This window comes from Ailuropoda melanoleuca, chromosome 9, assembly GCF_002007445.2.
Source record: "Ailuropoda melanoleuca isolate Jingjing chromosome 9, ASM200744v2, whole genome shotgun sequence".
NCBI lineage: Eukaryota > Metazoa > Chordata > Mammalia > Carnivora > Ursidae > Ailuropoda > Ailuropoda melanoleuca.
The window spans coordinates 88,343,024-88,366,986 of NC_048226.1; the positions used below are offsets into that span (position 1 = coordinate 88,343,024).

Genomic DNA, 23,963 nt, shown 5'->3' on the forward strand with positions numbered 1-23,963 from the left:
GTGTAAAAATAAGCTTTAAGGAAAAAAGCTATTAGAATAAAAAGGACTGTTTTGTAAATTACAGTAGAGTTCATGAGTAGTCACAGGTAAAGATTAATTTACCCCTTAGTGAATAGCAAGTTGACAAAAACACTTTTTACAGTCCCTGTTTGGCTTTCTCCTTTTTAAGAGGCATAACATAGAACTGAAGTTATTTGGGTTTTGTTTTGACTTGTTTTAGGAGATTAAGTTTTGTCTCAGGAAAAATACTGAGTTTTTTCTATGGAGAGAAAGCAAGATTACATATAGTGGCTGAGTTAATTCCATTCCCTGTTACCTTACATGAAAATGTTTCTAAACCTCCAAAAAAAAGTTATTTTCTATTGAAAGGACCTATTCCCAGCTGTCAGCTCTTTGGGAGATTATTAGTGGCCCATTTGCTCCAGGAATCAGGTGGTTCTTACACAGAGACTCGTGTGTCTTTCAGGTGATTGTGTCCTTTTGTTCTCCTTTTCACAAATAACCTGACAGGTTGGCACAGGATAAATTTTAAGTTCATGGGCATAGCCATCATTTAGAATAACTAGCCCTTGCTTTTATAGGCAATAGATTGTAAAATGCCTCCATCATAATATGCAGTGTCTTTTCTTGATTATGTGCTGAAATAGGGTGGATAGATGATGTTTAATTTGGGGTTTGCCGCTTTTGCTGTACTCCAAGCTCTGGTTTCTCAGCTTTGTCTTAGCTTTTCATAGGTTTCAAGTTCCATGTGGGCTGTATTTTGTGGTTGCCTTTAAAAATATAATCCAGAATTTTACATTAACATTTCCTCAGTGTTATTTCAATGAACAATGAAATAATTTATTTTCTGCAGAATATTTTGGGATTCATAATGTGCAAGGTAGGACCCTCGCTTGCTATTACAGGGATACGTTATATAACGGGGTGGATGACCTCCTCAGATAGCTACAAACTACAGTATCAGGTAGTGATGAGTATTGGGCCTTTCACTGAGTTCTGTTGGTGATTTGACAGATCGGTAACGATCAGAGGAAATTGGTCTATTGGATGGGTAGGATTTGAACAGTCCGGGCTTTGGGAAGCTCACCATACTAAGCAAGAGAAGCATGTAAACATAGCTGCGGTTATGGCCGAGAAAGGGGTGTGTTGCAGAAGTCTGGAGTGGTGGTGTATGTGTTGGGAGGAATACCACATTGGATCCTTGAGTGTTTGGACAAGGAATGTAGATTTTTGTTGATAGTAATTTCAAGGGCTGCTGCTTTTGAGCAAAGAAATGAAGAAAGGCACTTTGGATAGATGGGATTGTAGATAGATTTGGATAAGAGTTTTTAGAGACCAGCTAACAGGTTGGTGTCACTGAGAAAAGGGAGGTAACAGGTGTTAGTAGAATTGGCAAATAACTGTCAGAGTTTTAGGGTGCGGGGCTAGAGGTGCCATTAAGAGAATAATGGTACTTTTAACTGAAATTGGAAATCTCAAGAGTTATTTGAAGTCAGTTAGGTTTTAGAAATTTTGAGTGTTGCAGTTGTAACTAGAAGTGGAACCAGGTGAATTTTTAGATATCCTTTCCATATTGAAACCTTGGGCAGTAATGTTTATTGTGATCTCACAGAATTTGTCAGAGCACAGAGGAAGATGGTGCTGAATGCACATCACACACATCCCACTGTACTTGGTTACATATGGAGTGGGGGGGGGCTTACTCCATTTTTTAAAACATGTTTTGGTTTTCTGAATGTTACTTTTTTGTAATTGGAAGAACAATAAAAAGGTTTGACTGCTTGTAGTACGAGATACAGTAATGTACAGGAAAAAGAATTTGGATGATGTTCTGGAATCTGTAGGAAAGTATATAGGGGGGGGAAAACCCCTGAATTTGGACTCATGGGAGAATGCACAAATTTAAGGAGCAGGAAAAATAAAAGCCAGCTGGAGTTCACTGTTGGAGAAAAAGGCTTTAGGTATAAGTATAAAAGTTAAACTCAATTTCCTAAAGAACATTTCTAAGAAAAAGAAATCTGAGATTTAATAGGAACAAATAATTGCATTTTGGTTTTGATTCTTAATGTATTTTAAAGTAATGGAATCATTTTAAATATTTTTAGTGGTTATGAAATTATAAAGGACATATTCTTTCAAGATTTAAAAACGTGTTAAAATGTAGGTATCACTAATCTTGGAGATAATCTATTAATTTGGTGTCTGGATATATAGTACTACTAGAATTTGGAACTTTAAGGAATAAGATTTTAAAAAGTAGTATGATCTGTTCTGTTGAACTACTGACTTTACAAAACCTTTCTTGGCCTTTAAGCCTAAATTGTTTTGAGACTTAATGTTCATAACTTTGAAAATATTGTATTTCCTAATTAAGGGAAGGGGGGCATAACTGTTAGTACAAAAACATTCTTTAAAAAGTTGTATTCAAGGAGCACCTGGGTGGCTCAGTGGTTAAGCATCTGCCTTTGGCTCAGGTCATGATCTCGGGGTCCTCGGATTGAGTCCTGCATGAGGCTTCCTGCTCAGCTGGGGTCTGCTTCTCCCTCTCCCTCTGCCCCTTACCCCACTTTTGCTCGCATGTGCACGCTCTCTCTCTCTCAAATAAAGAAAATCTTTAAAAAAATGTTGCATTCAAATGACCTTTTTTTCCTTATTTTTTTTTAGGTATATTTGTATCCAGTATTGTTCTGATCTTGTCACAACGATCACTTTTCAAGTTTTACATGTACAGTTCAGCCTTTCTATTAGCTGCAACTTCAGTGTTGGTAAATTATTATGCTTCTTTGCACATTGACTTCTATGGTGCCTACAACACATCAGCTTTCGGAATTGAGCTGCTTCCTCGAAAAGGGCCCTCGCTATGGATGGCACTCATCGTTCTCCAGCTAACCTTAGGAATTGGATACATTACACTACTACAAATTCATTCCATCTATTCACAATTAATTATTTTGGATCTCTTGGTTCCTGTAATAGGCTTAATCACAGAGCTACCATTACACATCCGAGAGACTTTAGTTTTTACTTCTTCCTTGATTCTCACATTAAACACAGTGCTTGTCTTGGCAGTGAAACTTAAGTGGTTTTATTATTCTACACGATATGTTTATCTTTTAGTGAGGCACATGTATCGAATTTATGGATTACAGTTATTAATGGAGGACACATGGAAGAGGATTCGTTTCCCAGATATACTGAGAGTCTTTTGGCTAACAAGAATTACAGCTCAGGCTACAGTGTTGATGTACATTTTAAGGATGGCAAATGAAACGGATTCCTTCTTTATTTCTTGGGATGATTTCTGGGACCTCATTTGCAATCTTATAATTAGTGGATGTGATTCTACACTGACTGTACTGGGCATGAGTGCTGTAATTTCCTCAGTAGCCCATTATTTGGGCCTTGGAATATTGGCCTTTATTGGATCAACTGAAGAAGATGATAGGCGGCTTGGCTTCGTAGCACCAGTTTTATTTTTTATTTTGGCTCTTCAGACTGGCTTAAGTGGGCTAAGACCAGAAGAGAGACTTATTCGCTTAAGTAGAAACATGTGCCTTTTATTAACTGCAGTCCTGCATTTCATCCACGGGATGACAGACCCTGTGTTAATGTCTCTCAGTGCCTCTCATGTGTCATCTTTCCGTAGACATTTTCCTGTGCTCTTTGTCTCTGCTTGCCTGTTTATTCTTCCTATTTTACTCAGTTATGTTCTTTGGCATCACTATGCACTAAATACATGGTTGTTCGCAGTTACAGCCTTTTGTGTGGAACTCTGCTTAAAAGTAATTGTTTCTCTCACTGTGTATACGTTATTCATGATTGATGGCTACTATAATGTCCTTTGGGAAAAGCTTGATGATTATGTCTACTATGTTCGTTCAACAGGCAATATTATTGAATTTATATTTGGAGTAGTGATGTTTGGAAATGGGGCTTACACTATGATGTTTGAGTCAGGAAGTAAAATTCGGGCTTGTATGATGTGTTTACATGCATATTTTAACATCTACTTACAAGCAAAAAATGGCTGGAAGACCTTCATGAATCGTAGGACTGCTGTTAAGAAAATTAATTCACTTCCTGAAATAAAAGGGAGCCGCTTGCAAGAAATAGATGACGTATGTGCAATCTGCTATCATGAGTTTACAACATCTGCTCGCATCACACCATGTAATCATTATTTTCATGCACTTTGCCTTCGGAAATGGCTGTACATCCAAGATACTTGTCCAATGTGCCATCAGAAAGTGTACATCGAAGATGATATTAAGGATAATTCAAATATATCTAACAACAATGGATTTATTGCACCCAATGAAAATCCAGAGGAAGCTGTAAGAGAAGCTGCTGCTGAATCTGACAGGGAATTGAACGAAGATGACAGTACAGATTGTGATGATGATGTTCAGAGAGAAAGAAATGGAGTGATTCAGCACACAGGCCCAGCAGCTGAAGAACTTGATGATACTGATTAAAATAGCATTTACTAATCATTGAGGTTATTTGTTTAAAATTCAGTTCATCCAAAATGGAGTAATATGCTTCAATGTGTAACCAAGCACAAAAACAGTATCCATGTTGAATCTGTGAATGGTTTTCCGTTTACTGTGATGTGCTACTGTAAATATACCTCTTTAATTACTTCTGGTCTCTTTGGTGACCTATTTAAATTTGTGTACATTATTGTACATAGAATAAAATGTTTTCACATTTTTATGACAAAATTTGAACAAATAGCTTTTTAATAGATGTAATGATAATACAGTGCGTCAACTGTGCCAAAGATTCCTCAATGAAAGCATATAAAAGTATCTAACTCTGGACCCTAGTTTTTCTTTAAAATGGGTGGGAAAATGAAAATGCAAATCAGAGGAAACCACATTAAGCCAAGGAAATAATTTGGACCAGAGGATAAAAGCTATATGTAGAGTATTTTAAAACGAAGGTGAAAATAGGCTGCCAGAAGAGACTTTTTTGGAAGTTTGAGTGTAGCGCGTGGTTGAGCTGGGTTCAAAAGTCATGATTCAGAGACTGTGTAAAAGTTGAGAAACAGGCTCTTTTATCAACTAAACTTTCCTATAAAAACCAGAATGTGCTAATTGTTTAATTTTGATGTAAATAAAACCAGTATGTTTGTTGGCCATTCTGTTTGCAGCGTTGACGTAAAATTGTCCTTTCAGACTTTTGAAGAGATTACAAAATGAATTACTGGGAATTTTTGTTATTATAAACTAAGACCTTAATTGATACTGAAATTCTGATCTGACTTGATGGATAAAAGTGAGGGGGATGGTATGTAGTAATATGGAATACCTCTTTAGATGACTTCCAGAGAATTCCTTTATTTAATCTTTCAGTTAAGTTTTACCATGAAATTTTACATACATGATGGGAAATGGAAAGAACATACCAATTACATGTCAGGAAAAAAATATTTTAATGGTGTTGTTATATAGTGTATTGGCTAATTCCAATGGATCCTGCTCTCTTACCGCTGACATTATCTCCAGTATTTGACTAAAAGAAAAGAAAACAAAACAAAATGGATGGTTAAATTTCCAAGTCCATGCTCAGTTTTAAAGCTATTCGTTTCCACATAAAGGAAACCATTGTACTAGCACTTTTAACATAAGCAGCTTAACAGGTATAAGGTTTTCAGCACTATCAACAGAAAAGTTTAACTGTTATGTAAAATGAGTAATTTGAGACAAATTTCTGGGGCTGTCTTGCATGTAACTAGAGCCAAGGTCCATGTTCAAATACATTTGAAAATCAGCCCACATTATGTCATCCACAACTAATGGAACTAACCCAGTGAAAACGAAGAGTTCTTCTAAACTGTGGGTCATTATGCATTCATTAGAGGCTCATGATGAGCTTTCAGAAAATCGTAAGTAAAGGAAAAGTACATTTAGGGAAGTACTGTTTCATTTCTGTTTGGGTTTTATATCATGTGTGCTGAGTCACAAGGTATGTGGTATTGTGGGTATAGCAAAATTTGAAAGCCACTCTAAGAGAATTAGTCCCAGAAGCAGCAAGAAATTGCCATATCATGACCAGCACAATGACAGCAAAGGAAGTTAGAAGTTATTTACTTGGAACAACGTATGGTTATCAGGGTGGGGGTTGGAGAGATGCTTTTTCTTCCTGTCCTTTTTCCCTGCAAGAGCAAGACTAGCCCAAGTGTCAAATCTTTCAGTTTCTGTGCCTAGAATAATAATCAGTAGTATTGTTCTCTAGCAATACTATATATAGATATGTTTTTATACATGAATTAGAAAGTTCTAAAATCCAAATTAAACATTTAAATATTCGTTAAGATTTTTGTCCCTGGTATGGGTTTCTTAAATATGAACACCTAAAGGATTTAGAGATAAACTGGAAGTTTTATATAATCATAATGCAACAACCACACTTAATATAGACTAAATTTTTATCTAAATTAAAATGTGCTAAAAGCAAATATATTAGCATTTAAATTGACATTAAAGACCCAATTTTCTTAGTAAACTACAGAATTTTCCTCTTAACTACTCAGTTGGAATTTACCTGCATAATACTGTATGAAATCAGTATGATTCCTGGCACCCATTTCCCTTTCAGTTCTTTCTCTATGCTGATATGTTACAGCTTTACAAACAAAACAAGAACTTCCCCTTTCCTGCTTAAAATCCTTTGGGTCCTGATGCAATCTGAACTACTGAGGTTGGCACAGAAAAGCCCTCACCAGTCTGGCCTCACTACCTTCCTAGACTTATCACTTACCCGTGCATCCTACTTTTTGCCACACTAAACTCATTGTTTCCTACAGAGCAGCCAAGCCCTTCTGCGGGCTGCCTTTGCTCGAGGTGTCTGTCTTGGTCTGGCACAACGCCCAGCTGTACCCCATGAGCAGCTGAAGTGTCACCTTAGTTAAGCTGTTTCTCCTCAAGGCAGGCAGTTGCCACGTCCTAGGGTCCTCGTCATATATTTATACCTCTGTAACAGCACTAACATCTTGTATTATACTTTCTGCTTATTTGCGCCAGGAGGGCAAGGATCCCTGTCTGATTCCTTCAATGTCTTTATCCAAAGTGCCTGGCAAAATGTATCTAGTTATCTGGTGGATGGATGCAGGGCAGGGATTGTCCTGATTCTTCTAGGTAGCCTCAGTAACTTGAACCTTTGCTGACATGCAGGAGCTTCAAAATGGGTTTCAAGGAATTTAAAATCTAAAAGGGAGGAAAGATCTCTATAAAAATCATTAAAACATAAAACTTAATAGATGGGTTTGATAAAAATGACTTTGTAAGTAGGAATTCATTAATAATTAGTATTAGACTAGAGGCATGTGTGTTTTTGCAATGTGGTTTAAAAATCTACAGTTTGTTGGGGCGCCTGGGCGGCACAGCAGTTAAGCGTCTGCCTTTGGCTCAGGGCGTGATCCCGGCGTTCTGGGATCGAGCCCCACATCAGGCTCCTCCGCTATGCCTGCTTCTTCCTCTCCCACTCCCCTTGCTTGTGTTCCCTCTCTCGCTGGCTGTCTCTATCTCTGTCAAATAAATAAATAAAATCTTTAAAAAAAAAACAAAAGTTTGTAAATGCCGGCTTTTCCAAGCCCCGCAGCCGGTACTCATGACTGCAGATGAGACTCCAGCTTTCTTGGTTCGTAACAGTCTGCATTTGGAAGACCTTACAATTCTGTTTTGCAAATGTGTCACTAAAGTCAACAGCTATATTGTACTTAACGTTAAGGCAGTATAGAAACCTGACTTGGATAACTGTTGGCAAATACTTCCCCAAAGCTGGCTACTAGAAAAAGACCCGTTTCTTGTCTTTAGTGTCCTATTAAATCTCTCTAAAGAATGATTCAGTAATAATTGTCTTCTGTCTTCTGACTGAATGTGCAACTACCTACATTTCATAAAAGTTACAGGTGATTCTTTACTGATCAGAATTTAAATATATTCCTCAGCCTATGGGTTTGAAAACATTCATTTTTAAAATCCCTGCCAACACCAGCGTGTTAATAAAGGAAAATCTTTCCTGTATTATTTTTATAGAATAAATCTTCAGTTTTCTGCCTGCTGAATTTTTAGATCTGGCTTACCTAATACTCTTCTCTTTTAAAAACTACTAAAAAAAATGCATATGGAAGGAATTATTACAACCTAAAAGTAACAGTTCAATTGCCTGAACTGGTAAACCATACTAGACTGATATAATCTAGATTTAAATTATCTGCTTATGCAGACAAAACCTGGATGATGTGTCCATTAACATGATACAAACTTACCCTGGAGGTTATAAGCACTATAGCTCCTGAACAGCTGGATGGTAAACAGCCCCTCTGTTCACATGCTATATTCTATACTCAAAAAATGATGTTGAATTACTGCTTGGTTCCCCCCCCAACTTTTGGGTTAGAAAAAGGGAATCCTTTCTATAACTTGACCTTTTTGTTCAGAGGTTTAAAGAAATGTTTTACTACTTAGGTTTTTCAGGTTGTCAAATGATTAAAATACACAAAAAGGGGGCGCCTGGGTGGCACAGCGGTTAAGCGTCTGCCTTCGGCTCAGGGCGTGATCCCGGCGTTATGGGATCGAGCCCCACATCAGGTTCCTCTGCTGTGAGCCTGCTTTCTTCCTCTCCCACTCCTCCTGCTTGTGTTCCCTCTCTCTCTGGCTGTCTCTATCTCTGTCGAATAAATCAATAAAATCTTTAAAAAAAAAAATACACAAAAAGGTCTCCTGCTAAGAGTGCATTTTTATAACCATGAGCAAGGAAGCTGCATGAGAATCTTTTTTTTCCCTTTCCTACAAAATGACAAATGACCAAAATCACATGAAGTTTTCACTCCTGTAATAAAACCACTTTTAATGAGTTGAGAGGTTGAGGTGATGGGGAAAGAGGAGCCTAGATAGAGCAATTCAGGTGCAGAGCCTTCCAAATCACTGCATTAAAATGGTGGCTTTTGATCTGAACTTCATTTGGATGTCACCCAACTTTAATTCGGTCCCTTGAGTTCATTTTGTAAATGGCATTTGGTGGTTGACTAATGTTCTGAAGACCATGAAAACAAAATACTTACATTATATGGCAGGGTTCATTCCTGTCTTTTATGCAGTGCCCATTTTCCCACTTCTTTTTGGTAGGAAATGAAGTTTTTATATATTTTGATCCAGCATGTGTACTTTTCACTCCACACCAAGGTGCGTCTAGAGTTAAGCGAAGAAAGAAGTCTCTTAGGAGGTTTATCTTTAAAATCATTGTTTTCTTAATGAACATTATCAAAGATATATAACTTCTAAAATGTAAGTCATGATTCAGCTTTAAAAATGGTAAAAAGCAACAGCACAATTCTAAGCACAATAAATCCTGAACTGTACAAAATTTTAAATGCCTTTTTAAAAATTCTTAAAAATGCTTTCTAGGAATCACTTTCGTTATATTTTTTTCTGCTAACATTACTGTTGATGTATGGCATACTTTTAAAAAAGAAAGCTAAAGGAAGTACAAACTGTAACCTGAAAACACTTAAGTTAAGCCTCTATTTGCCTCTACTGAATGTGAAACAGTGGCTTTAAATACTGGGATTGGGTACTTGAGTGGCTCAGCTGGTTAAGTGTCTGCCTTCGGCCCAGGTCACGATCCTGGGGTCTTGGGATCCAGCCCCACATCAGGCTCCCTGCTCAAGCAGAGGGGTCTGCTTCTCCATCTCCCTGACCCTCCTCCCTGCTTGTGTTCTCTCTCTCAACTAAATAAAAGCTTTTAAAAAAAATACTGGGATTATTCACTTACCTCTTTCTTTAATAAAGAATTATAAAAATTCACATATTTTACAAGCATTGTACTTCTAATAAAATCATTTCATTTTCATGACTCTCCAAGGAAATAATCCTGATTTCTTCAGGATGGCTTAGTCTTGACTTTACTGAAAGAGCCCATGTGTAGGTAAAGCCTTGAGTTCAGGGTTAGGTAAAATGTTTAGCTTCTAACCTTAATTTAAGAGGCAACAGATTAGTTTCTAAAATTCCCTGACTAAACCAGTTTGATTTAAATTCTTGTACTTTATTTTAAATTGAAGAATTAAGCCATTACAAAAACAACACTATAAAAAAAATTAAGTTTTTGAAATCAAAGTGAGATACTTCATTAAGACTACTTGTTTAATAAAATATAATTACAACCTCCTTAGTTACATATTCTAATATTCCTTTTTAAAGTGCTTAGGCTTAATCAAACTTCTAAAATTGAATAATTTGATTGCATAAATACTTTCTATCAATTGATAAAAAACCGCAAAGTTTTTCTGAAAAGTACAGCTGTTGAAGCTGCGAGTGAGCTGTTCTAAAATATTTTTTTGTCCAGCTCTTTTTTGTGTAATATGAAAACGAAAGTTCTAAAAGCATAAACTTACCAGTTTCAATCATTAGTTTTTCACTAGGTATTGACTTCAGAACTTCCAAATTAGCCTCAGTTTTCAGTGAGCTTAAAAAAATTTATAGATATATTTAATCAACTTTTTTTCATATTACAAACTTATCTAAAACAGATTACAAAACCTCTCAAGTCCCCAAACAAAACTTTGGTTGGCTACAATGGCAATATATGCATTTCTGTCCTTACAGAATCTATATTAAGATCTATTCCAGCCACACTCAGCCTTTAGCAGGATGCAATTTTTGTGTTTATCCACTGACTGTCCAATAACTTTGTGAATCTGTGTAAAACAACTTTTTAAAGAATTTGTTTGCTTCCCTGGGTAATTTGCCTAACTTAGGCTCAAAATGCTGAGTTTGAAGGTATGGCCAGTTCTGTTACAGGCCAAATACTGCTAGGAAGGAATCAAAGTTAATGTTTCACTAATCAGCAATACATACAGTCTTCACAAAGGACGAAAATCACAATCATAGGACTAGGAATATTTAACAATGAATGAAAACCTAATTAGATGTCCTTTTCCCCACACCTGGAAACATGATCTTCCATTACTCTTGACATTCTGAAACTTAATCTGTCTGGGCAAGAGCCTTTTTTCATTCATTTAGGGGAGTTAGAACCCTTCCAATTTAGACCCCTCCCCCCAACTCTGGGAAAAATTATGGGAAAAAGGAATTCTCCCCTTTTGTTTTCTCTCTCCTCTCTTTCTGGGACTTGTATTGGTCAGTTTTACAGCTCCCGAATTGGTCTGCTAAGGCCCTGTTTCTTTTCTGCTTTTCTGGGAAATTAACTTTCATTTCCTTAACTTTCATTTTCAGACCCTGAGACAGACTGGAATTATTGATCCCAATTCTTCACTTTCCTTTAATAGAAATGTATCTGCACCCTGCCATGGTTTCTTAGTAGGAAGAAGCTTGAATCTGGCCATGGCCTCAAGACTTGCTTTGACCAGATGACATGGCCAGAGGCTTGAAAATGCATTTTATTTTGATGGCACTTTTGTCATCTCAAAGTAGCATGCACTAAATAGCCACTATGCCTCTTCAGCGTGGGCACCCAGAATGAAAACACAGCTCAGATCTGAATTCAGCACGTGCCTGTGGCAGGGAGATCTGCCTCTTTCAATCAGTCAACCCTCAGCTAATCCTAAAACCCAGGAATATGAAAAAATGCTTACTGTACTATGCCAATGAGTTTTAGGATGGTTTGCTATATAACGTGACGATGATTAATACTGTCCTGTATTTTTAATTTTAGCATATATGTTTTTATTATGGAGAGATTAAAATATATGTAAAACTAGAATATAGAATCCCCATGTATTCATTACCTGGCCCCGATCTATTATCAGCTCCTGGCCAGTACTATCCCATCCACTCATCCCAAACCTCTCCTGTACTGAAGGAAATTAAAAATGTGTAGTTTCAACATTCTAGCATTTATTTCAGAAAATATTTCAGCATGTATCTCTAAGCATGAAGGTTTTTTTTTGTTGTTTTGTTTTTTATCATAATATATCCAGTATTCAGACTGTCTGAATGTCTTACATTCGTCTTGTTTGTCCAACTCAGGACCCAAATGAGGGCCACACATTGCAGTTGGTCAGTGTTCTAAATATCTTCACCTGTTAAGTTTTCCTGACTCTCTTTCTTCCTTTAAAATTTGTTGAAGAAACCCAGTTGTTTGCCCTGAAGAGTTTCCCAGTCTTGACTTCATCTGTGTTCATCTGGATTTGTGTCTGGGCTCTGTATCCTGTTCCACTGTTCTAGGTGTCCGTTTTTGTGCCAGTACCACACAGTTTAGTAGGTTCCTAATGTATGTTTTTTAAATAAAAGTACAGTGGACATACAATATTATATTCGTTATAGGTGTAAACCACAGAGATCTGACATTTATTTACATCACCAAATACCAACAAATGTAACCATCTGTCACCATACAAACTTATTACAATATTACTATGTTCTGTATCTTGAACTTTGCATCCACATGACAAATTTGTAACTGGAGTTTGTACCTCTTAATACCCTTAAAACAGCCACCAGTTTATTCTCCATATTTTTTAATTGTTTTTTGTTTGCTCATTTATTTTTGTTTTTTAAGTAGGTTCCTCACTGGGTGTACTTTATTTGAAAAGTATTGTAGAATTAAGCCATTACAAAGATGACACTGTATAAAAAAATTCTGAAGTTTCTGAAACCCCAAGGTGAGATACTTTGTTAAAACTACTTCTTCAATAAAATATTTATAATTACAACCTCCTTAGTTACCACATACTCTGACATCCCATTTTTAGTAGTTAGGCTTAATCCAACTTCTAAAACTGAAAAATTTGATTGCATAAATACTTGTGCCAGTACCACATAGTTTTGATTACTACAGTTTTGTTGTACAGTTCAAAATCTGGGATTGTGATTAACTGCAGCTTTGTTCTTTTTCAAGATTACTTTGGCTCTCTGTGGTTCCATGCACATTTTAGAATTTTAGTTCTGTGAAAAATACTATTGGTGTTTTGATAGGGATTACGCTGAATCTGTGGATCGCTTTGGGCTGAATGGACATTTTAATAATATTAATTCTTCCAATCCATGAGCATGGTATATCTTTACATTTATCTGTGTCATCTTCGATTTCTTTCATCAATGTCTTACAGTTTTTCAGAGTATAGGTCTTTTAACTTCTTTGGTTAAATTTATTCCTGGGTATTTTTTTTTTCTTTTTGACACACTTGTCAATGGGATTTTCTTAATTTCTCTTTCTGCTAGCTCATTTTAGTGTATAGAGACCCAACTGATTTTTGTATATTAACCTTCTCTCCTGCAACTTTACTGAATTCATTTATTCTAATGGTTTTATGGTGGAGTCTTTAAGGCTTTTTCTGAAAATACTACGTCATCTGCAAATAGTGACAGTTTTACTTCTTCCTTGCCTATCTGGATGCTTTTCTTGTCTGATCACTGTGGCTATGACTTCCAGTACTATGTTGAATATAAATGGCTAGAGTGGACATCGTTGTCTTGTTCCTAATCTCAGAGGAAAAGCTTTCAGCTTTTCATCACCAAGTACGATGTTAGCTGTGGGTTTGTCATATATGACCTTTATTATATTGAGATATGTTCCCTCTATACCCACTTTGTTGAGAGTTTCTATCAGGAGTGGATGTTGAATTTTGTCAAGTGCTTTTTCTGCATCTATTGAGATGGTTATATGATTTTTATCCTTCATTTTGTTAATGTGTTGTTCATTTGGCAGACCTACCCATTCTTGCATGCCTGGAACAAATCCCACTTGGTCATGGTAAATGATCTTTTTTTTTTAATGCATTGTTGTATTTTTTTTTAATGTATTGTTGAATCTTTTTAATGTATTGTTGAATTCAGTTTGCTGATATTTTGTTGAGGATTGCTTTATCATGTTTATCAGGGATAGTGGCCTGTAATTTTCTATTTTGTAGTGCCTTTGTCTGGTTTTGGTTAGCAGGGTAATGCTGGTTTCAGAGAATAAATTTGGAAGCATTCCTTCCTCTTCAATTTGTTGGAACAGTTTTGAGAAGAACAGATATTAACACTCCTTTAAATGTTTGGTAGGATTCACCTGTAGAGCCATCTGCTTCCAGACTTTTGTTTGTTGGGAGTTTTTTTAAATCACCAGTTCAATTTCATCACTAGTGATCAGTCTGTTCAGATTTTGTTTTTTCCTGATTCATTCTTGGAAGATTATATTTTTCTAGGAATTTACTCATTTCTTCTAGGTTGTCCAATTTGTTGTATAATTTTTCATAGTAGTCACTTATAATCCATAGTATTTTGTGGTGTTGGCTATTTCTCCCCCTGCATTTCTGATTTTGAGTTTTTTTTTTTTTAATAAATCTGGCTATTGGTTTACCTATTTTGCTTATTTTTTCGAAGAACCAGCTCGAGTTTCATTGGTGGTTTTTTTCTCGTTTCTTAAATCTGTATTTATTTCTGTTCTGATCTTTATTATCTCTTCTACTTTTCAACTTCATTTGTTCTTTTTCTAGTTTCTTCAGGTGTAAGGTTAGATTGAGATTTTTGTTTTCATGAGGTAGGCCTGCCTGTATTGATCCAAACTTCCCTTTTAGAACTGCTTTTGCTGCATCCTAAATATTTTGAACTGTTGTGTTTTCATTTGTCTCAAGATATTTTTTGACTTCCTCAATCTATGGGTTTTTCAGTAGCATGTTTTTAGCCTCCATGTGTTTTTTTTTTTCAATGTTTTTCCTGTAATTGATTTTTTAAAAAAGATTTTATTTTTTTAAGTAATCTCTATACCCAATGTGGGGCTTGAAGTCACAATCCTGAGATCAAGTCGCATGTTCTACAGACTGAGCCAGCCAGGCACCCCTCTGTGATTGATTTCTAGTTTCATACTGTTGTTGTCAGGAAAGATTTTTGATAGGATTTTAATCTTAAGTTTATGGAGACCTGTTTTGTGGCCTCACATGTGAACTATCCTGGAATATGTTCCATGTACTTGAATGTGTATTCTGTTTTTGGATGGAGTGTTCTGTAGATCTATGAAGTGTATCTGGTCTAATATGTCGTTCAAAGCCACTGTTTCCTTATTGAGTTTGTTTGAATGATGTATCCATTGATATAAGTGGGGTGTTAAAGTCCTCTACTGTAATTGATGACTATCAATTTCTCCCTTTATATTGATAATGAATTGCTTTACATATTTAGATGCTATGTTGGGTGCAGATATTTACAATTGTTATATCCTCTTGTTGGATCCCTTTATCATTATGCCATGCCCTTGTCTCTTGTTACACTACACTTTAAAACAAAGATTGTATCATTTAAGTATTGCCACTGCAGCTTTTTGTTGCTGCTGCTTCTATTTGCATGGAATATCATTTTCCTCACACTTTCAGTCTGCATGTGTCTTTAGGTCTGAAATGAGTCTCTCATTAGCAGCATATAGAAGTTTTTGGTTTTTTTTTTAATTCAGTCACCCCATGCTTTTTGGAGTATTTACTCCATTGTTTAAAGTAATTATTGATAAGTGTGTGGTTATTACCATTTTGTTAATTGTTTCCTGGTTGCTTTTGTAGTTCTTTCTTCTCTTGTTCTCTTCCCTTGTGGTTTCATGGCTTTCTTTAGTGTTATGCTTGGATTCCTTTCTCTTTAGTTTTTGTGTATCTATTGTAGGTTTTTGGTTTCTGGTTACCATGAGGTGCATACACAACATCCTATGTTTATAGGGGTCTGTTTTCAGTTGATGTTTGCTTAAGTTTGAACACATTCTAAAAGCACTATATGATTCCCTCCTTTCCAAGTTTTATGTATATGGTGTCATATGTTACATCTTATTTTGTGTAATTATTAGATAACTGATTTTACTTTTTTTAATCTTCATACTAGTTTTATAAGTGAAAGCTCTACTATCTTAACTATGTTTGCTTTTACCAGAGAAATTTTTTCTGTTTATGTTTTTCTTCTAGTTAGCCTTATCTTAAAATGTATGTTTAACATTTCTTGTAAAGACCGTTTAGTGGTGATGAACTCTCAAGTTTTGTCTGAGAAACCCTCTCTCTCCTTGAATTCTAAATGATAACCTTGCCAGGCACCATATTCTTGATTGCAGGCTTTTTCCCTTCAGCACTTGGAATATATCCTCACACCATTCCCTTCTGGCATGCAAAGTTTTAGCTAAAAAAATCAGCTGATAGCACTAGGGGGTTTCCCTTATATATAATTAGTTGCTTTTTCTTACTGCTTTAAAGACTCTTTAATTTTTGACCTTTTTATTATGTGTCTTGGTGTGAACGTCATTGGGTTCATCTTGTTTGGGGCTCTGTGTGCTTCCTGGACATCTATTTCCTCCCCTAGGTTAGGAAAGCTTTCAACTGTTTCTTCAGATTTTCTGCCCCTCTCTTCTCCTTTCGGGACTCCCATAATGCGAATGTTAGCACACCTGATGTTGTCCTAGAGGTCTCTTAACCTATCCTCATTTTAAAAAATTCCTTTTCTGTTCAGCTTGGATGGTTTCCACTACCCTGTCTTCCAGGTCACAAATCTGTTCTGTTGTATCCTCTAATCTGTTATTTTTCACTTCAGTTCTTGTATTCTTTATCTCTAATTCTTTTTTATATTTTCTCTTTTTCTGATTTCATCCACTCCTTTCATGTTCACTGAGCATCTTTATGACCATTACTTTGAACTCTTTATCAGGTAGGTTGCTTGTCCTGGTTTTGTTCAGTTCTTTTTGTGAGGTTTTGTCTTGTTCTTTCATTTGGAATAAATTCCTGTCTTTCCATTTTGTCTCTGTTTTTTTTTTCTTTGTATTACATCAGTTACATCTGCTGGCCTTGTAAGCAGTGGCCTTGTGTAGGAAGTGTCCTGTGGGGCTAAGCAGCATAATATCCCCCACGGTTGCCAGAACCAAGCACTCCAGGGGTCCCATGTGGGCTGCCTATGCCCTCCTGTTGTGTTGCAACTGCTGTGGATATGCTGGTGGGCAGGGCTGTCCCCAAGCCCAGCTGGCTGAGAAGCCCTCCTCAAGTCACTGCAGGCATGCTGGGTGGGGCTGGGATAGGACTGTCGCTGAAGCTGCCCACAAGGTGTTGGGGGGCAGTGGTTGCTTTGTGGGTTCACCAGCCCCAAACAAGGTGACCACTGGGTGTTGCTGGGCAGGAGCCACTTTGGAAAGGCACCTGCCTGAACTGGAAGGCTGGGTGGAGCGGGTCTGAGACGGAATGCCAGGGCAGGGTGAGCTGTGCTACCATGATAGTTGGAGTGTGTCAGAACTGGCTCTTGTTAGCATCAGGCCAGCTAGGCGGGAGAAGAGCAAAAGAAATGGCACTTGCTAGCACTCCCACTCTTGGACAGATTTTCTACAGATCCCTGCCCCATCAGCACATGCCCTAAAATTAACCAATAAATCTCCTTCCTGTATAACCCAGATGCTTTTCAGACTGCTGCCTCTGTGCTGGATCTTGGAGTGAGTAGTATAGTGTGCTGGCCCTTTAAGAGGAGAGTCTCAGTTTCTTATAGTACCCTGGCTCTGCTGGAGTAAAGTCCTGCTGGTTATCAAAGCCAAATGTGAGGGGGCTTGTCTTCCTGGTGCAGACCCCCAGGGCAGTCAGGGGAATGGGGGGTACCTGATGTGGGGCTTGCTTCCCTTGCTCCTCAGGGAGGACCTCTACACCTGTGATACCTCTCCTGGCTGTGAGTTGCCACACCAGACATTTGGTTCCCTATCATGTCTCTGCCCCTCCCTATACCCTTCTCAGTGTGACTTTTTCTTTATGGTGTGGAAGGGCTGTTCTGCTGACTTAATCAGATCACTGTCTGAATGAGCTGCATTACATACAGTTGCCTGGTGTGTCGTGGGAGGAGGTGGGATCCTCCGACTCCACCACGTTCCCCGGTCATGTCAACATGAAGAATATTTTGCCTTCCGTATTTCTTGCAGGATATCTAGCGTACCCTCTGGAGTCTGGACCAGATTCCGGTTGGATTTTTTTCTTCCTTTTTTGGCAACACTTTCCTAGGTGGTGGTATGATCCATCTAGAGAGGCACACGGTATCTGGTTGTATTTCTGTGACAGGAGGCAGCCAGGGATGCCCAGTGCTTAGACCTCTTAGTTTACTAGGAGCTGCAGAATATTGATAGAATTCTGTCAGCCCTTTATTCACTAGAATACTTGTATAAAAACTCCTGTGTCTACTCTTAAGTACCCAGTGGTAGTTGGTAGAGGGGAAAAATACGTATCTTCCTGTTGAATGTGTTGATTCCCTCACTTCCTCCAATGGTGGTATTATTTTAACACAGACATTCATTTCTAATCATTAAGGAACTCTTTTCATGTTCTTTTTCCTGTAATAGTCTGTTCATATTTTATGGATATAACATCTCAGCCTTTATTATATCAGGTCTCTTTTAAAGTTCTTTTCCCTAAACTGTTTCCTCTGGTGTTAATTTTTCTGTTTATCTCAGTCTTTTTTTTCTGTTGGTTCACCTCATTTATCTGGTGGTCCTTAATTATCAATTTATATTTAAGGAGACTTGAGTTGCCAGTGTTGTGTTCCCTCTACTTTTGTGAAAACAGAGGACTGTTTTACTGCCAGTTCTCTAAGTGGGGATTCTTACTGGAAGCTCCTTGTGGGACAGGCCAGGACTGGGCATACTGATCCGTAATTTCTTTTACAAGTAAGAAGGGAAGGAGCTGAGGCTTTTGCTCCTCTAAATGCTTTCCTCTGGGATCAACAGAGTTTCCAAGTCTTGGCTCTCACAATTTGTTCTGTTTTCTTAAGAGATTTCCCTTTGGGTAGAAATGCTTGTGGCACCTGTACTCTGTGCATGGCAATGAACACAGGGAGTGACAGCTCTCTCTATAAAGGCCTCGAATTACCCTAATTTGGTCCTATTTGTCACTAATTCTAAACCCAAAGTCCTCTCTGCGACTCTGCGTGCTAAATTTGCTTTCCCCTCCTCTGGGGCCTTGCAGTCTAATTGGTCTCTTTCAGAAACTCCAGCCTTGTTTCTTTGCTCTTACACATCTTCCATTTTGAATACATAGGATTTTACTTTAGAATGATTTTAGGAGTGAAAAGGAAATATGTGTCCAGTTTGCCATAAATACCAGCTTTTTTATTACTGTTCTCTAGAAAAAAAACAAAACTCCTATTCTCAGCCAGCTTAACAACTGATCAATAGGAGTATTTTCAAAAATATACCGATATGCTTGATATGGGTATTATTATTTTTTTTAAAGATTTTATTTATTTATTTATTTGACACAAAGAGAGACAGCCAGCAAGAGAGGGAACACAAGCAGGGGGAGTGGGAGAGGAAGAAGCAGGCTCCCAGAGGAGGAGCCTAATGTGGGGCTCGATCCCAGGACTCCGGGATCACGCCCTGAGCCGAAGGCAGGTGCTTAACGACTGAGCCACCCAGGCGCCCCTTGATATGGGTATTAAATTTAAAACTTCCAGTTATCAAATTAGTTGCATATTTTTTATCTCTTGAAAAGAAATCATGTCTGACTTAGTTGTTTTCTACATATACTCCATGCTTGTAAAAACTGATCTAAATACAGAAATTCTATGGAAGAAATATTTTTAAATCAAAGCCAATTATATCTTTAATAAGGTTTTCCATTTAAAGGAGAGCAGCTACATGATTCTGTAGTCAAATTTGAAACTTTCCCATTTTCTTGGAGAAAAATGTTATAATTTAACTCTTAGAAACCAGGCTCTATGTCACAGGTAGTATAGATTAGATTACCATAGTTCAGAGACTCAGATTAAGACTACAATAAATTGAACTTCAGAATAAGAATAGAAATATTGACTGATTAAATGACTCATATTAATTCTGAGTTAATACAGGAAAAAAATCTCATGTCATTAAACTTAAAGCCAAATCTTTATAAATTCAGGGTCATACAATCTCTTAAGACAGATGTACATTTCAGGTTGGTAAAATAAAGGCCTTCGGTCCTCTTCCAAAAAATTTATTTAGGGGCACCTGGGTGGCTCAGTCATTAAGCATCTGCCTTCGGCTCTGGGCGTGATCCCTGGTCCGCTGGGATCCTGCTTCTTTCTCTCCCACTCCCCCTGCTTGTGTTCCCTGTCTCGCTGGCTGGCTGTCAAATAAATAAATAAAATCTTAAAAAAAAATTTTTATTTAGAGAGCAAGAGTGTGACCAGGGCAGAAGGAGAGAGAGGCTCTCAAGCAGACTCCATGGTGAGCATGCAGCCTGATGTGGGGCCCAAACCCATGACCCTGAGATCATGACTTGAGCCAAAGTCAAGAGACGCTCAACCGACTGAGCCACCCAGGCACCCCTATGGTCTTCTGTTAAAAATCATTTTAAAATAAGAAGGAAAAAAAACCCCACATTTTTTGATGAAACTAGGAGATATTTCTGACTCCTAGTCACAAAATACAAAGCAGAAAGTAGATGATAAAATGATAAATGATCTCTATGCGCTAAGTGACTTAAGTGCCATGTGGCTGCAGAGAGATACTGAAGACAAGCAAACCAATTCACCCAAGGAAGTTCTAAGAACTGAAAGATCTAGGTACTTAGGCTGGGATAAGGCAAGGGACTGAGTAGGGACTGTTGTAAAAGGTGAGGAACAGAAAAGACAAAAGTCTCAGATTGCTTTCAAGTGAACTGGTACAGAGAGGAGCACTTTTGCCCCCTACCCCTGGCCTGAAAGAGAGAAAGGGGGAGAGGTTGTGTGTACAGTCTCTGGAGAAGCTAAGTCAGAGGAAAAGCAGCACAGAGGAGTGAAGGGGGGTTAGCACGCGGCTGAAAACAGAGACTGAATGCTGACTGCTCGGTGAGGTCCTCTCTCCGACCTCATTCTGCTCCAGAACACAGGTACATTGATGAATCCCCACCGTTTTTCCAGCAGAGATCAGAGGATCCCTCTCTGAAGAAAATGAAGCAACCCAGAAAGATCCTGACAAGCTGACATTTAGGAATCCCTGCCAGCTGATGGGCTGTCTCCCCACAGAGATTCCAAAGAGCATTTTTCTTAACTTTTTAAATACACAGCTTAAGAATTGCCTGACATTTGAAGAAAGTCATGACAGAGACTAAAACAAAGAAGAAAAAGGAACTCAGAAGAAATAAAAGCATCATATGGCAAACAAAAGATAACTGTAATTCGTGTCTTTAGAGAGATGGTAAGATGCATCTGCACCTGTCCAACCAGATAATGGTAGGGAAGAGCTTTCTGAGATTACAACCAGAAGCTGAAGTTATATTAAAAAGTTGAAAAATATTTTTGAAAGTAGGGGGAAAAGCAGAGATAGAAATTATAGGGGAAAAAAATTAGAGAGCAGAGTATGAGCCTGGGAGGACCAAAGAAAAAAACGGAAACAAAAAATTTCCCAGGACTGACAGAGATGAGTTCTAGCTGGAATGGGCCTGCAGAGAGGGTACAAACTCCCAATGACAAACCCATCGCAACACTTTTGTGAAGTCTGACAACACTAGAGGTAAAGAACTACAATACTCCACTGGGAGAAAATGGTAGGTCATACATTATGGACTGGGAATCAGGACAGCCACTGATTTACTGACATTAAACCTAGAAATGAGCCCTGTAAATTCTCATGAAAATTATTTCTAGTCTCGAATTTTATGCCCAGGAAAAATATGAAGTGGAAGGGTTTTTGTTTTTCTTTTATTAACTATCCAGGCAAACTTTCAAGAGCAAAATAAATTCATCTGAAACATGTTCCAGCAAAACAAAACTGAATACATGGGATCTAAAAGGAAGAGTCCGTCACAGAGCAGACACTGCTCCAAAACGAAGAAGATGGGAGGGTAAGGAACTGGACAGATAATCTAGACAGCCAGATTTACCTAGACAGTCTTCCTTGTGCGGAAAAACAGAAAGGCATTTTACAGAGCTGTTGGAAAGTCTGAGAAGGCTTCAACTTTTGAAGAAAACCAAGTTAATAAAAATGAGGAAAGTTGCTCCAGGAAAATAAAAAAGCGGTATATCCTATAGTTCCGGAGTCAACAGTATTCACACAGACCTAATAATGAAAACACTAAATACGCATACAGCCTAAAATTCTGAACTAAGTACACTAACAAGCTTGTGGAGGAAAGAATGCAGGTGGCAGGAAAGTGCTGGATTGAAGAACAAAGATGCTCGCACTCCTTAATGGGAACAGGGGATGAGTGAAGAGCTAACCACACGTACGTAGCACTTAGATATAGGACGATGAAGAGCAAAGTGGGCACCTCTGAAGAAGCTGACTTACAGGCATACGGCGTGGTGGGGAGACTGTTTATAAGTTTTTTAGAACTACTTTACAATCCATTATTCATGTATTCCTTTCCATAGTGCTTTATTAATCACTATAATATAGAAGCATCTAGGACACATAAATCTGAACTCCATAGCAAATAATTTCATGGTTCTATTTCCCTGAGGAGATATTTTAGTAATAGTCAGCCAAATGGTAGTTTTAAAGGAATGACACACTGGAGAGGGAAAGCCCAGGGACCCAGCAGGGCTAGCTGACTGTACTGGGTTTACGAAGACTGGTGGGGTGTACCAGCAGGAAGGTCAGCGAGTGTGGAGCCAGAGGACACTGGTTCTCACACTGTGAGTTACTTAACTTCTGTGAGCCTCAGTTTCTTGGCCTATAGAGATATATAAAATGATTATGTCGTAGGAGTCTCCCCCCAGGGCAGACATCACTTGTGTATGCGTATACACGATGCTGAGAACATGTATGCTTTAAAGGGATAGAATGACCTGAGAATAAATCGCGTGCTAGAGAAAGCTAGCTGCCGATCTCAATACAAAACTGTTTTCTGTAACTGTGGTACAGGGCTAATAGTTTATAAATTTCAAGTTTTTGTTTGTCTGTTTGTTTAAGTAGGCTTTATGACCAAAGGCTTGAACTCACCACCCCAAGACCAAGAGCTGCATGCTCTACCCACTGAGCCAGCCAGGTGCCCTATAACTTTCAAGTTTTACCTTGCAGGAGCAATGTAGTCTAATTTTTCACATACTTATGGGAATTCACAGGCCAAGATCAATGTGATAAATAAACGCATTTAAATCCTTATCTGCAATTCACTGTAAAACAAGGAATTTACTTAATATTAAACAAACTTAAGGACCTACCAACCATTGAATCCTATGTAGAGATCCAAGTCAATCAAGGCAGCAGCTGCTTCCTTCGTACCATCAAATGAATGCACCTAAGGACATACAGGTATAATTTCATTTAATAATTACTCTTTCTTTAAAATCCTAAATAACAATAAGACTTTCCAAGCAAAAATATAGATGCATTAGGGTTTTTTGGACCAGAGGGTTTCAAATGCAGTGGCCCCTACAATTTTTATTTTCAAATCCAATCTCACAATTAAAAATGGGTCAGCAGCATCTCCGCTGATAGGCAGCAAGAGGGGAGATGGCCGCCTAGGCTTTCTGTCTGTGGCCGCTGATGGCTCTGCTCCAGCATTACCATGGCACCTCCAGGAAGGGGGCTGGCGGAGGGAGCCACATTCTCAGGCAAAAGCATGAAGTTAAAAATGTTATAAAACCACGTAAAGTATATCTTAAAATGTTCAATTTTTATGTTATGAGATACTTTTTTCTAGAAGAGAGATGACTTATGAGTTTTAAGATCTATAAAGAATTGTGAGAATGTCATTAAAAAAATGTGAATTGTTACACAGACAGTAATAATCATCTCAGTAGGCCAAAAGGAATGAGATGGTGGTGTTCTCCTTTAAAGATATAGGGATTAAAGCACAGTTTTTCACACTTTGGATGTATTTGTGTCATCAAAACAGTAAGTAACAACACCTCTTTAAATACACCTAGCAAGTAGGGGCACCTGGGTGGCTCAGCTGGTTAAGCATCCAACTCTTGGTTTCAATTCAGGTCGTGATCTTATGGGTCATGGGATCAAGCCCCTTGTGGGGCTCAGCACAGAGTCTGCTTGGGATTCTCTCTCTCTCTCCTCTCCCTCTGTCCTTCCCCTGCTCATGTGTGCATGCGCTTTCAAATAAATCTTTTTATAAA

At 37.9% G+C, this 23,963-nt stretch overlaps 2 protein-coding genes across 7 annotated transcripts in view; one reads left to right on the forward strand and one right to left on the reverse strand.

The window, feature by feature from the left end:
* The window catches only part of RNF139 (ring finger protein 139), a 32,236-nt gene that overhangs the window by 6,886 nt on the left and 1,387 nt on the right, over positions 1–23,963 (forward strand). The window contains exon 2 of one of the 3 annotated variants that reach the window (XM_034668601.1): positions 20,814–21,056. The exons of 1 other annotated variant lie outside the window; for it this stretch is intronic. In XM_034668601.1, coding sequence (XP_034524492.1) covers positions 20,814–21,001 — 188 coding nt within the window. In that variant the 3' untranslated portion in view covers positions 21,002–21,056. Of the gene's footprint in view, positions 1–2,664; positions 4,812–20,813; positions 21,057–23,963 lie in introns of those variants that run through there. One more of the 3 variants, XM_034668600.1, reaches the window with a different exon arrangement.
* The window catches only part of TATDN1 (TatD DNase domain containing 1), a 40,648-nt gene continuing 22,011 nt past the window's right edge, over positions 5,327–23,963 (reverse strand). For all 4 annotated transcript variants that reach the window (XM_002929183.4, XM_034668604.1, XM_034668606.1 and 1 more), the window contains 4 exons: positions 23,055–23,131; positions 10,400–10,470; positions 9,071–9,197; positions 5,327–5,517 (listed from right to left, as the gene is read on the reverse strand). In XM_002929183.4, coding sequence (XP_002929229.3) covers positions 5,421–5,517; positions 9,071–9,197; positions 10,400–10,470; positions 23,055–23,131 — 372 coding nt within the window. In that variant the 3' untranslated portion in view covers positions 5,327–5,420. The remainder of the gene's footprint in view (positions 5,518–9,070; positions 9,198–10,399; positions 10,471–23,054; positions 23,132–23,963) is intronic.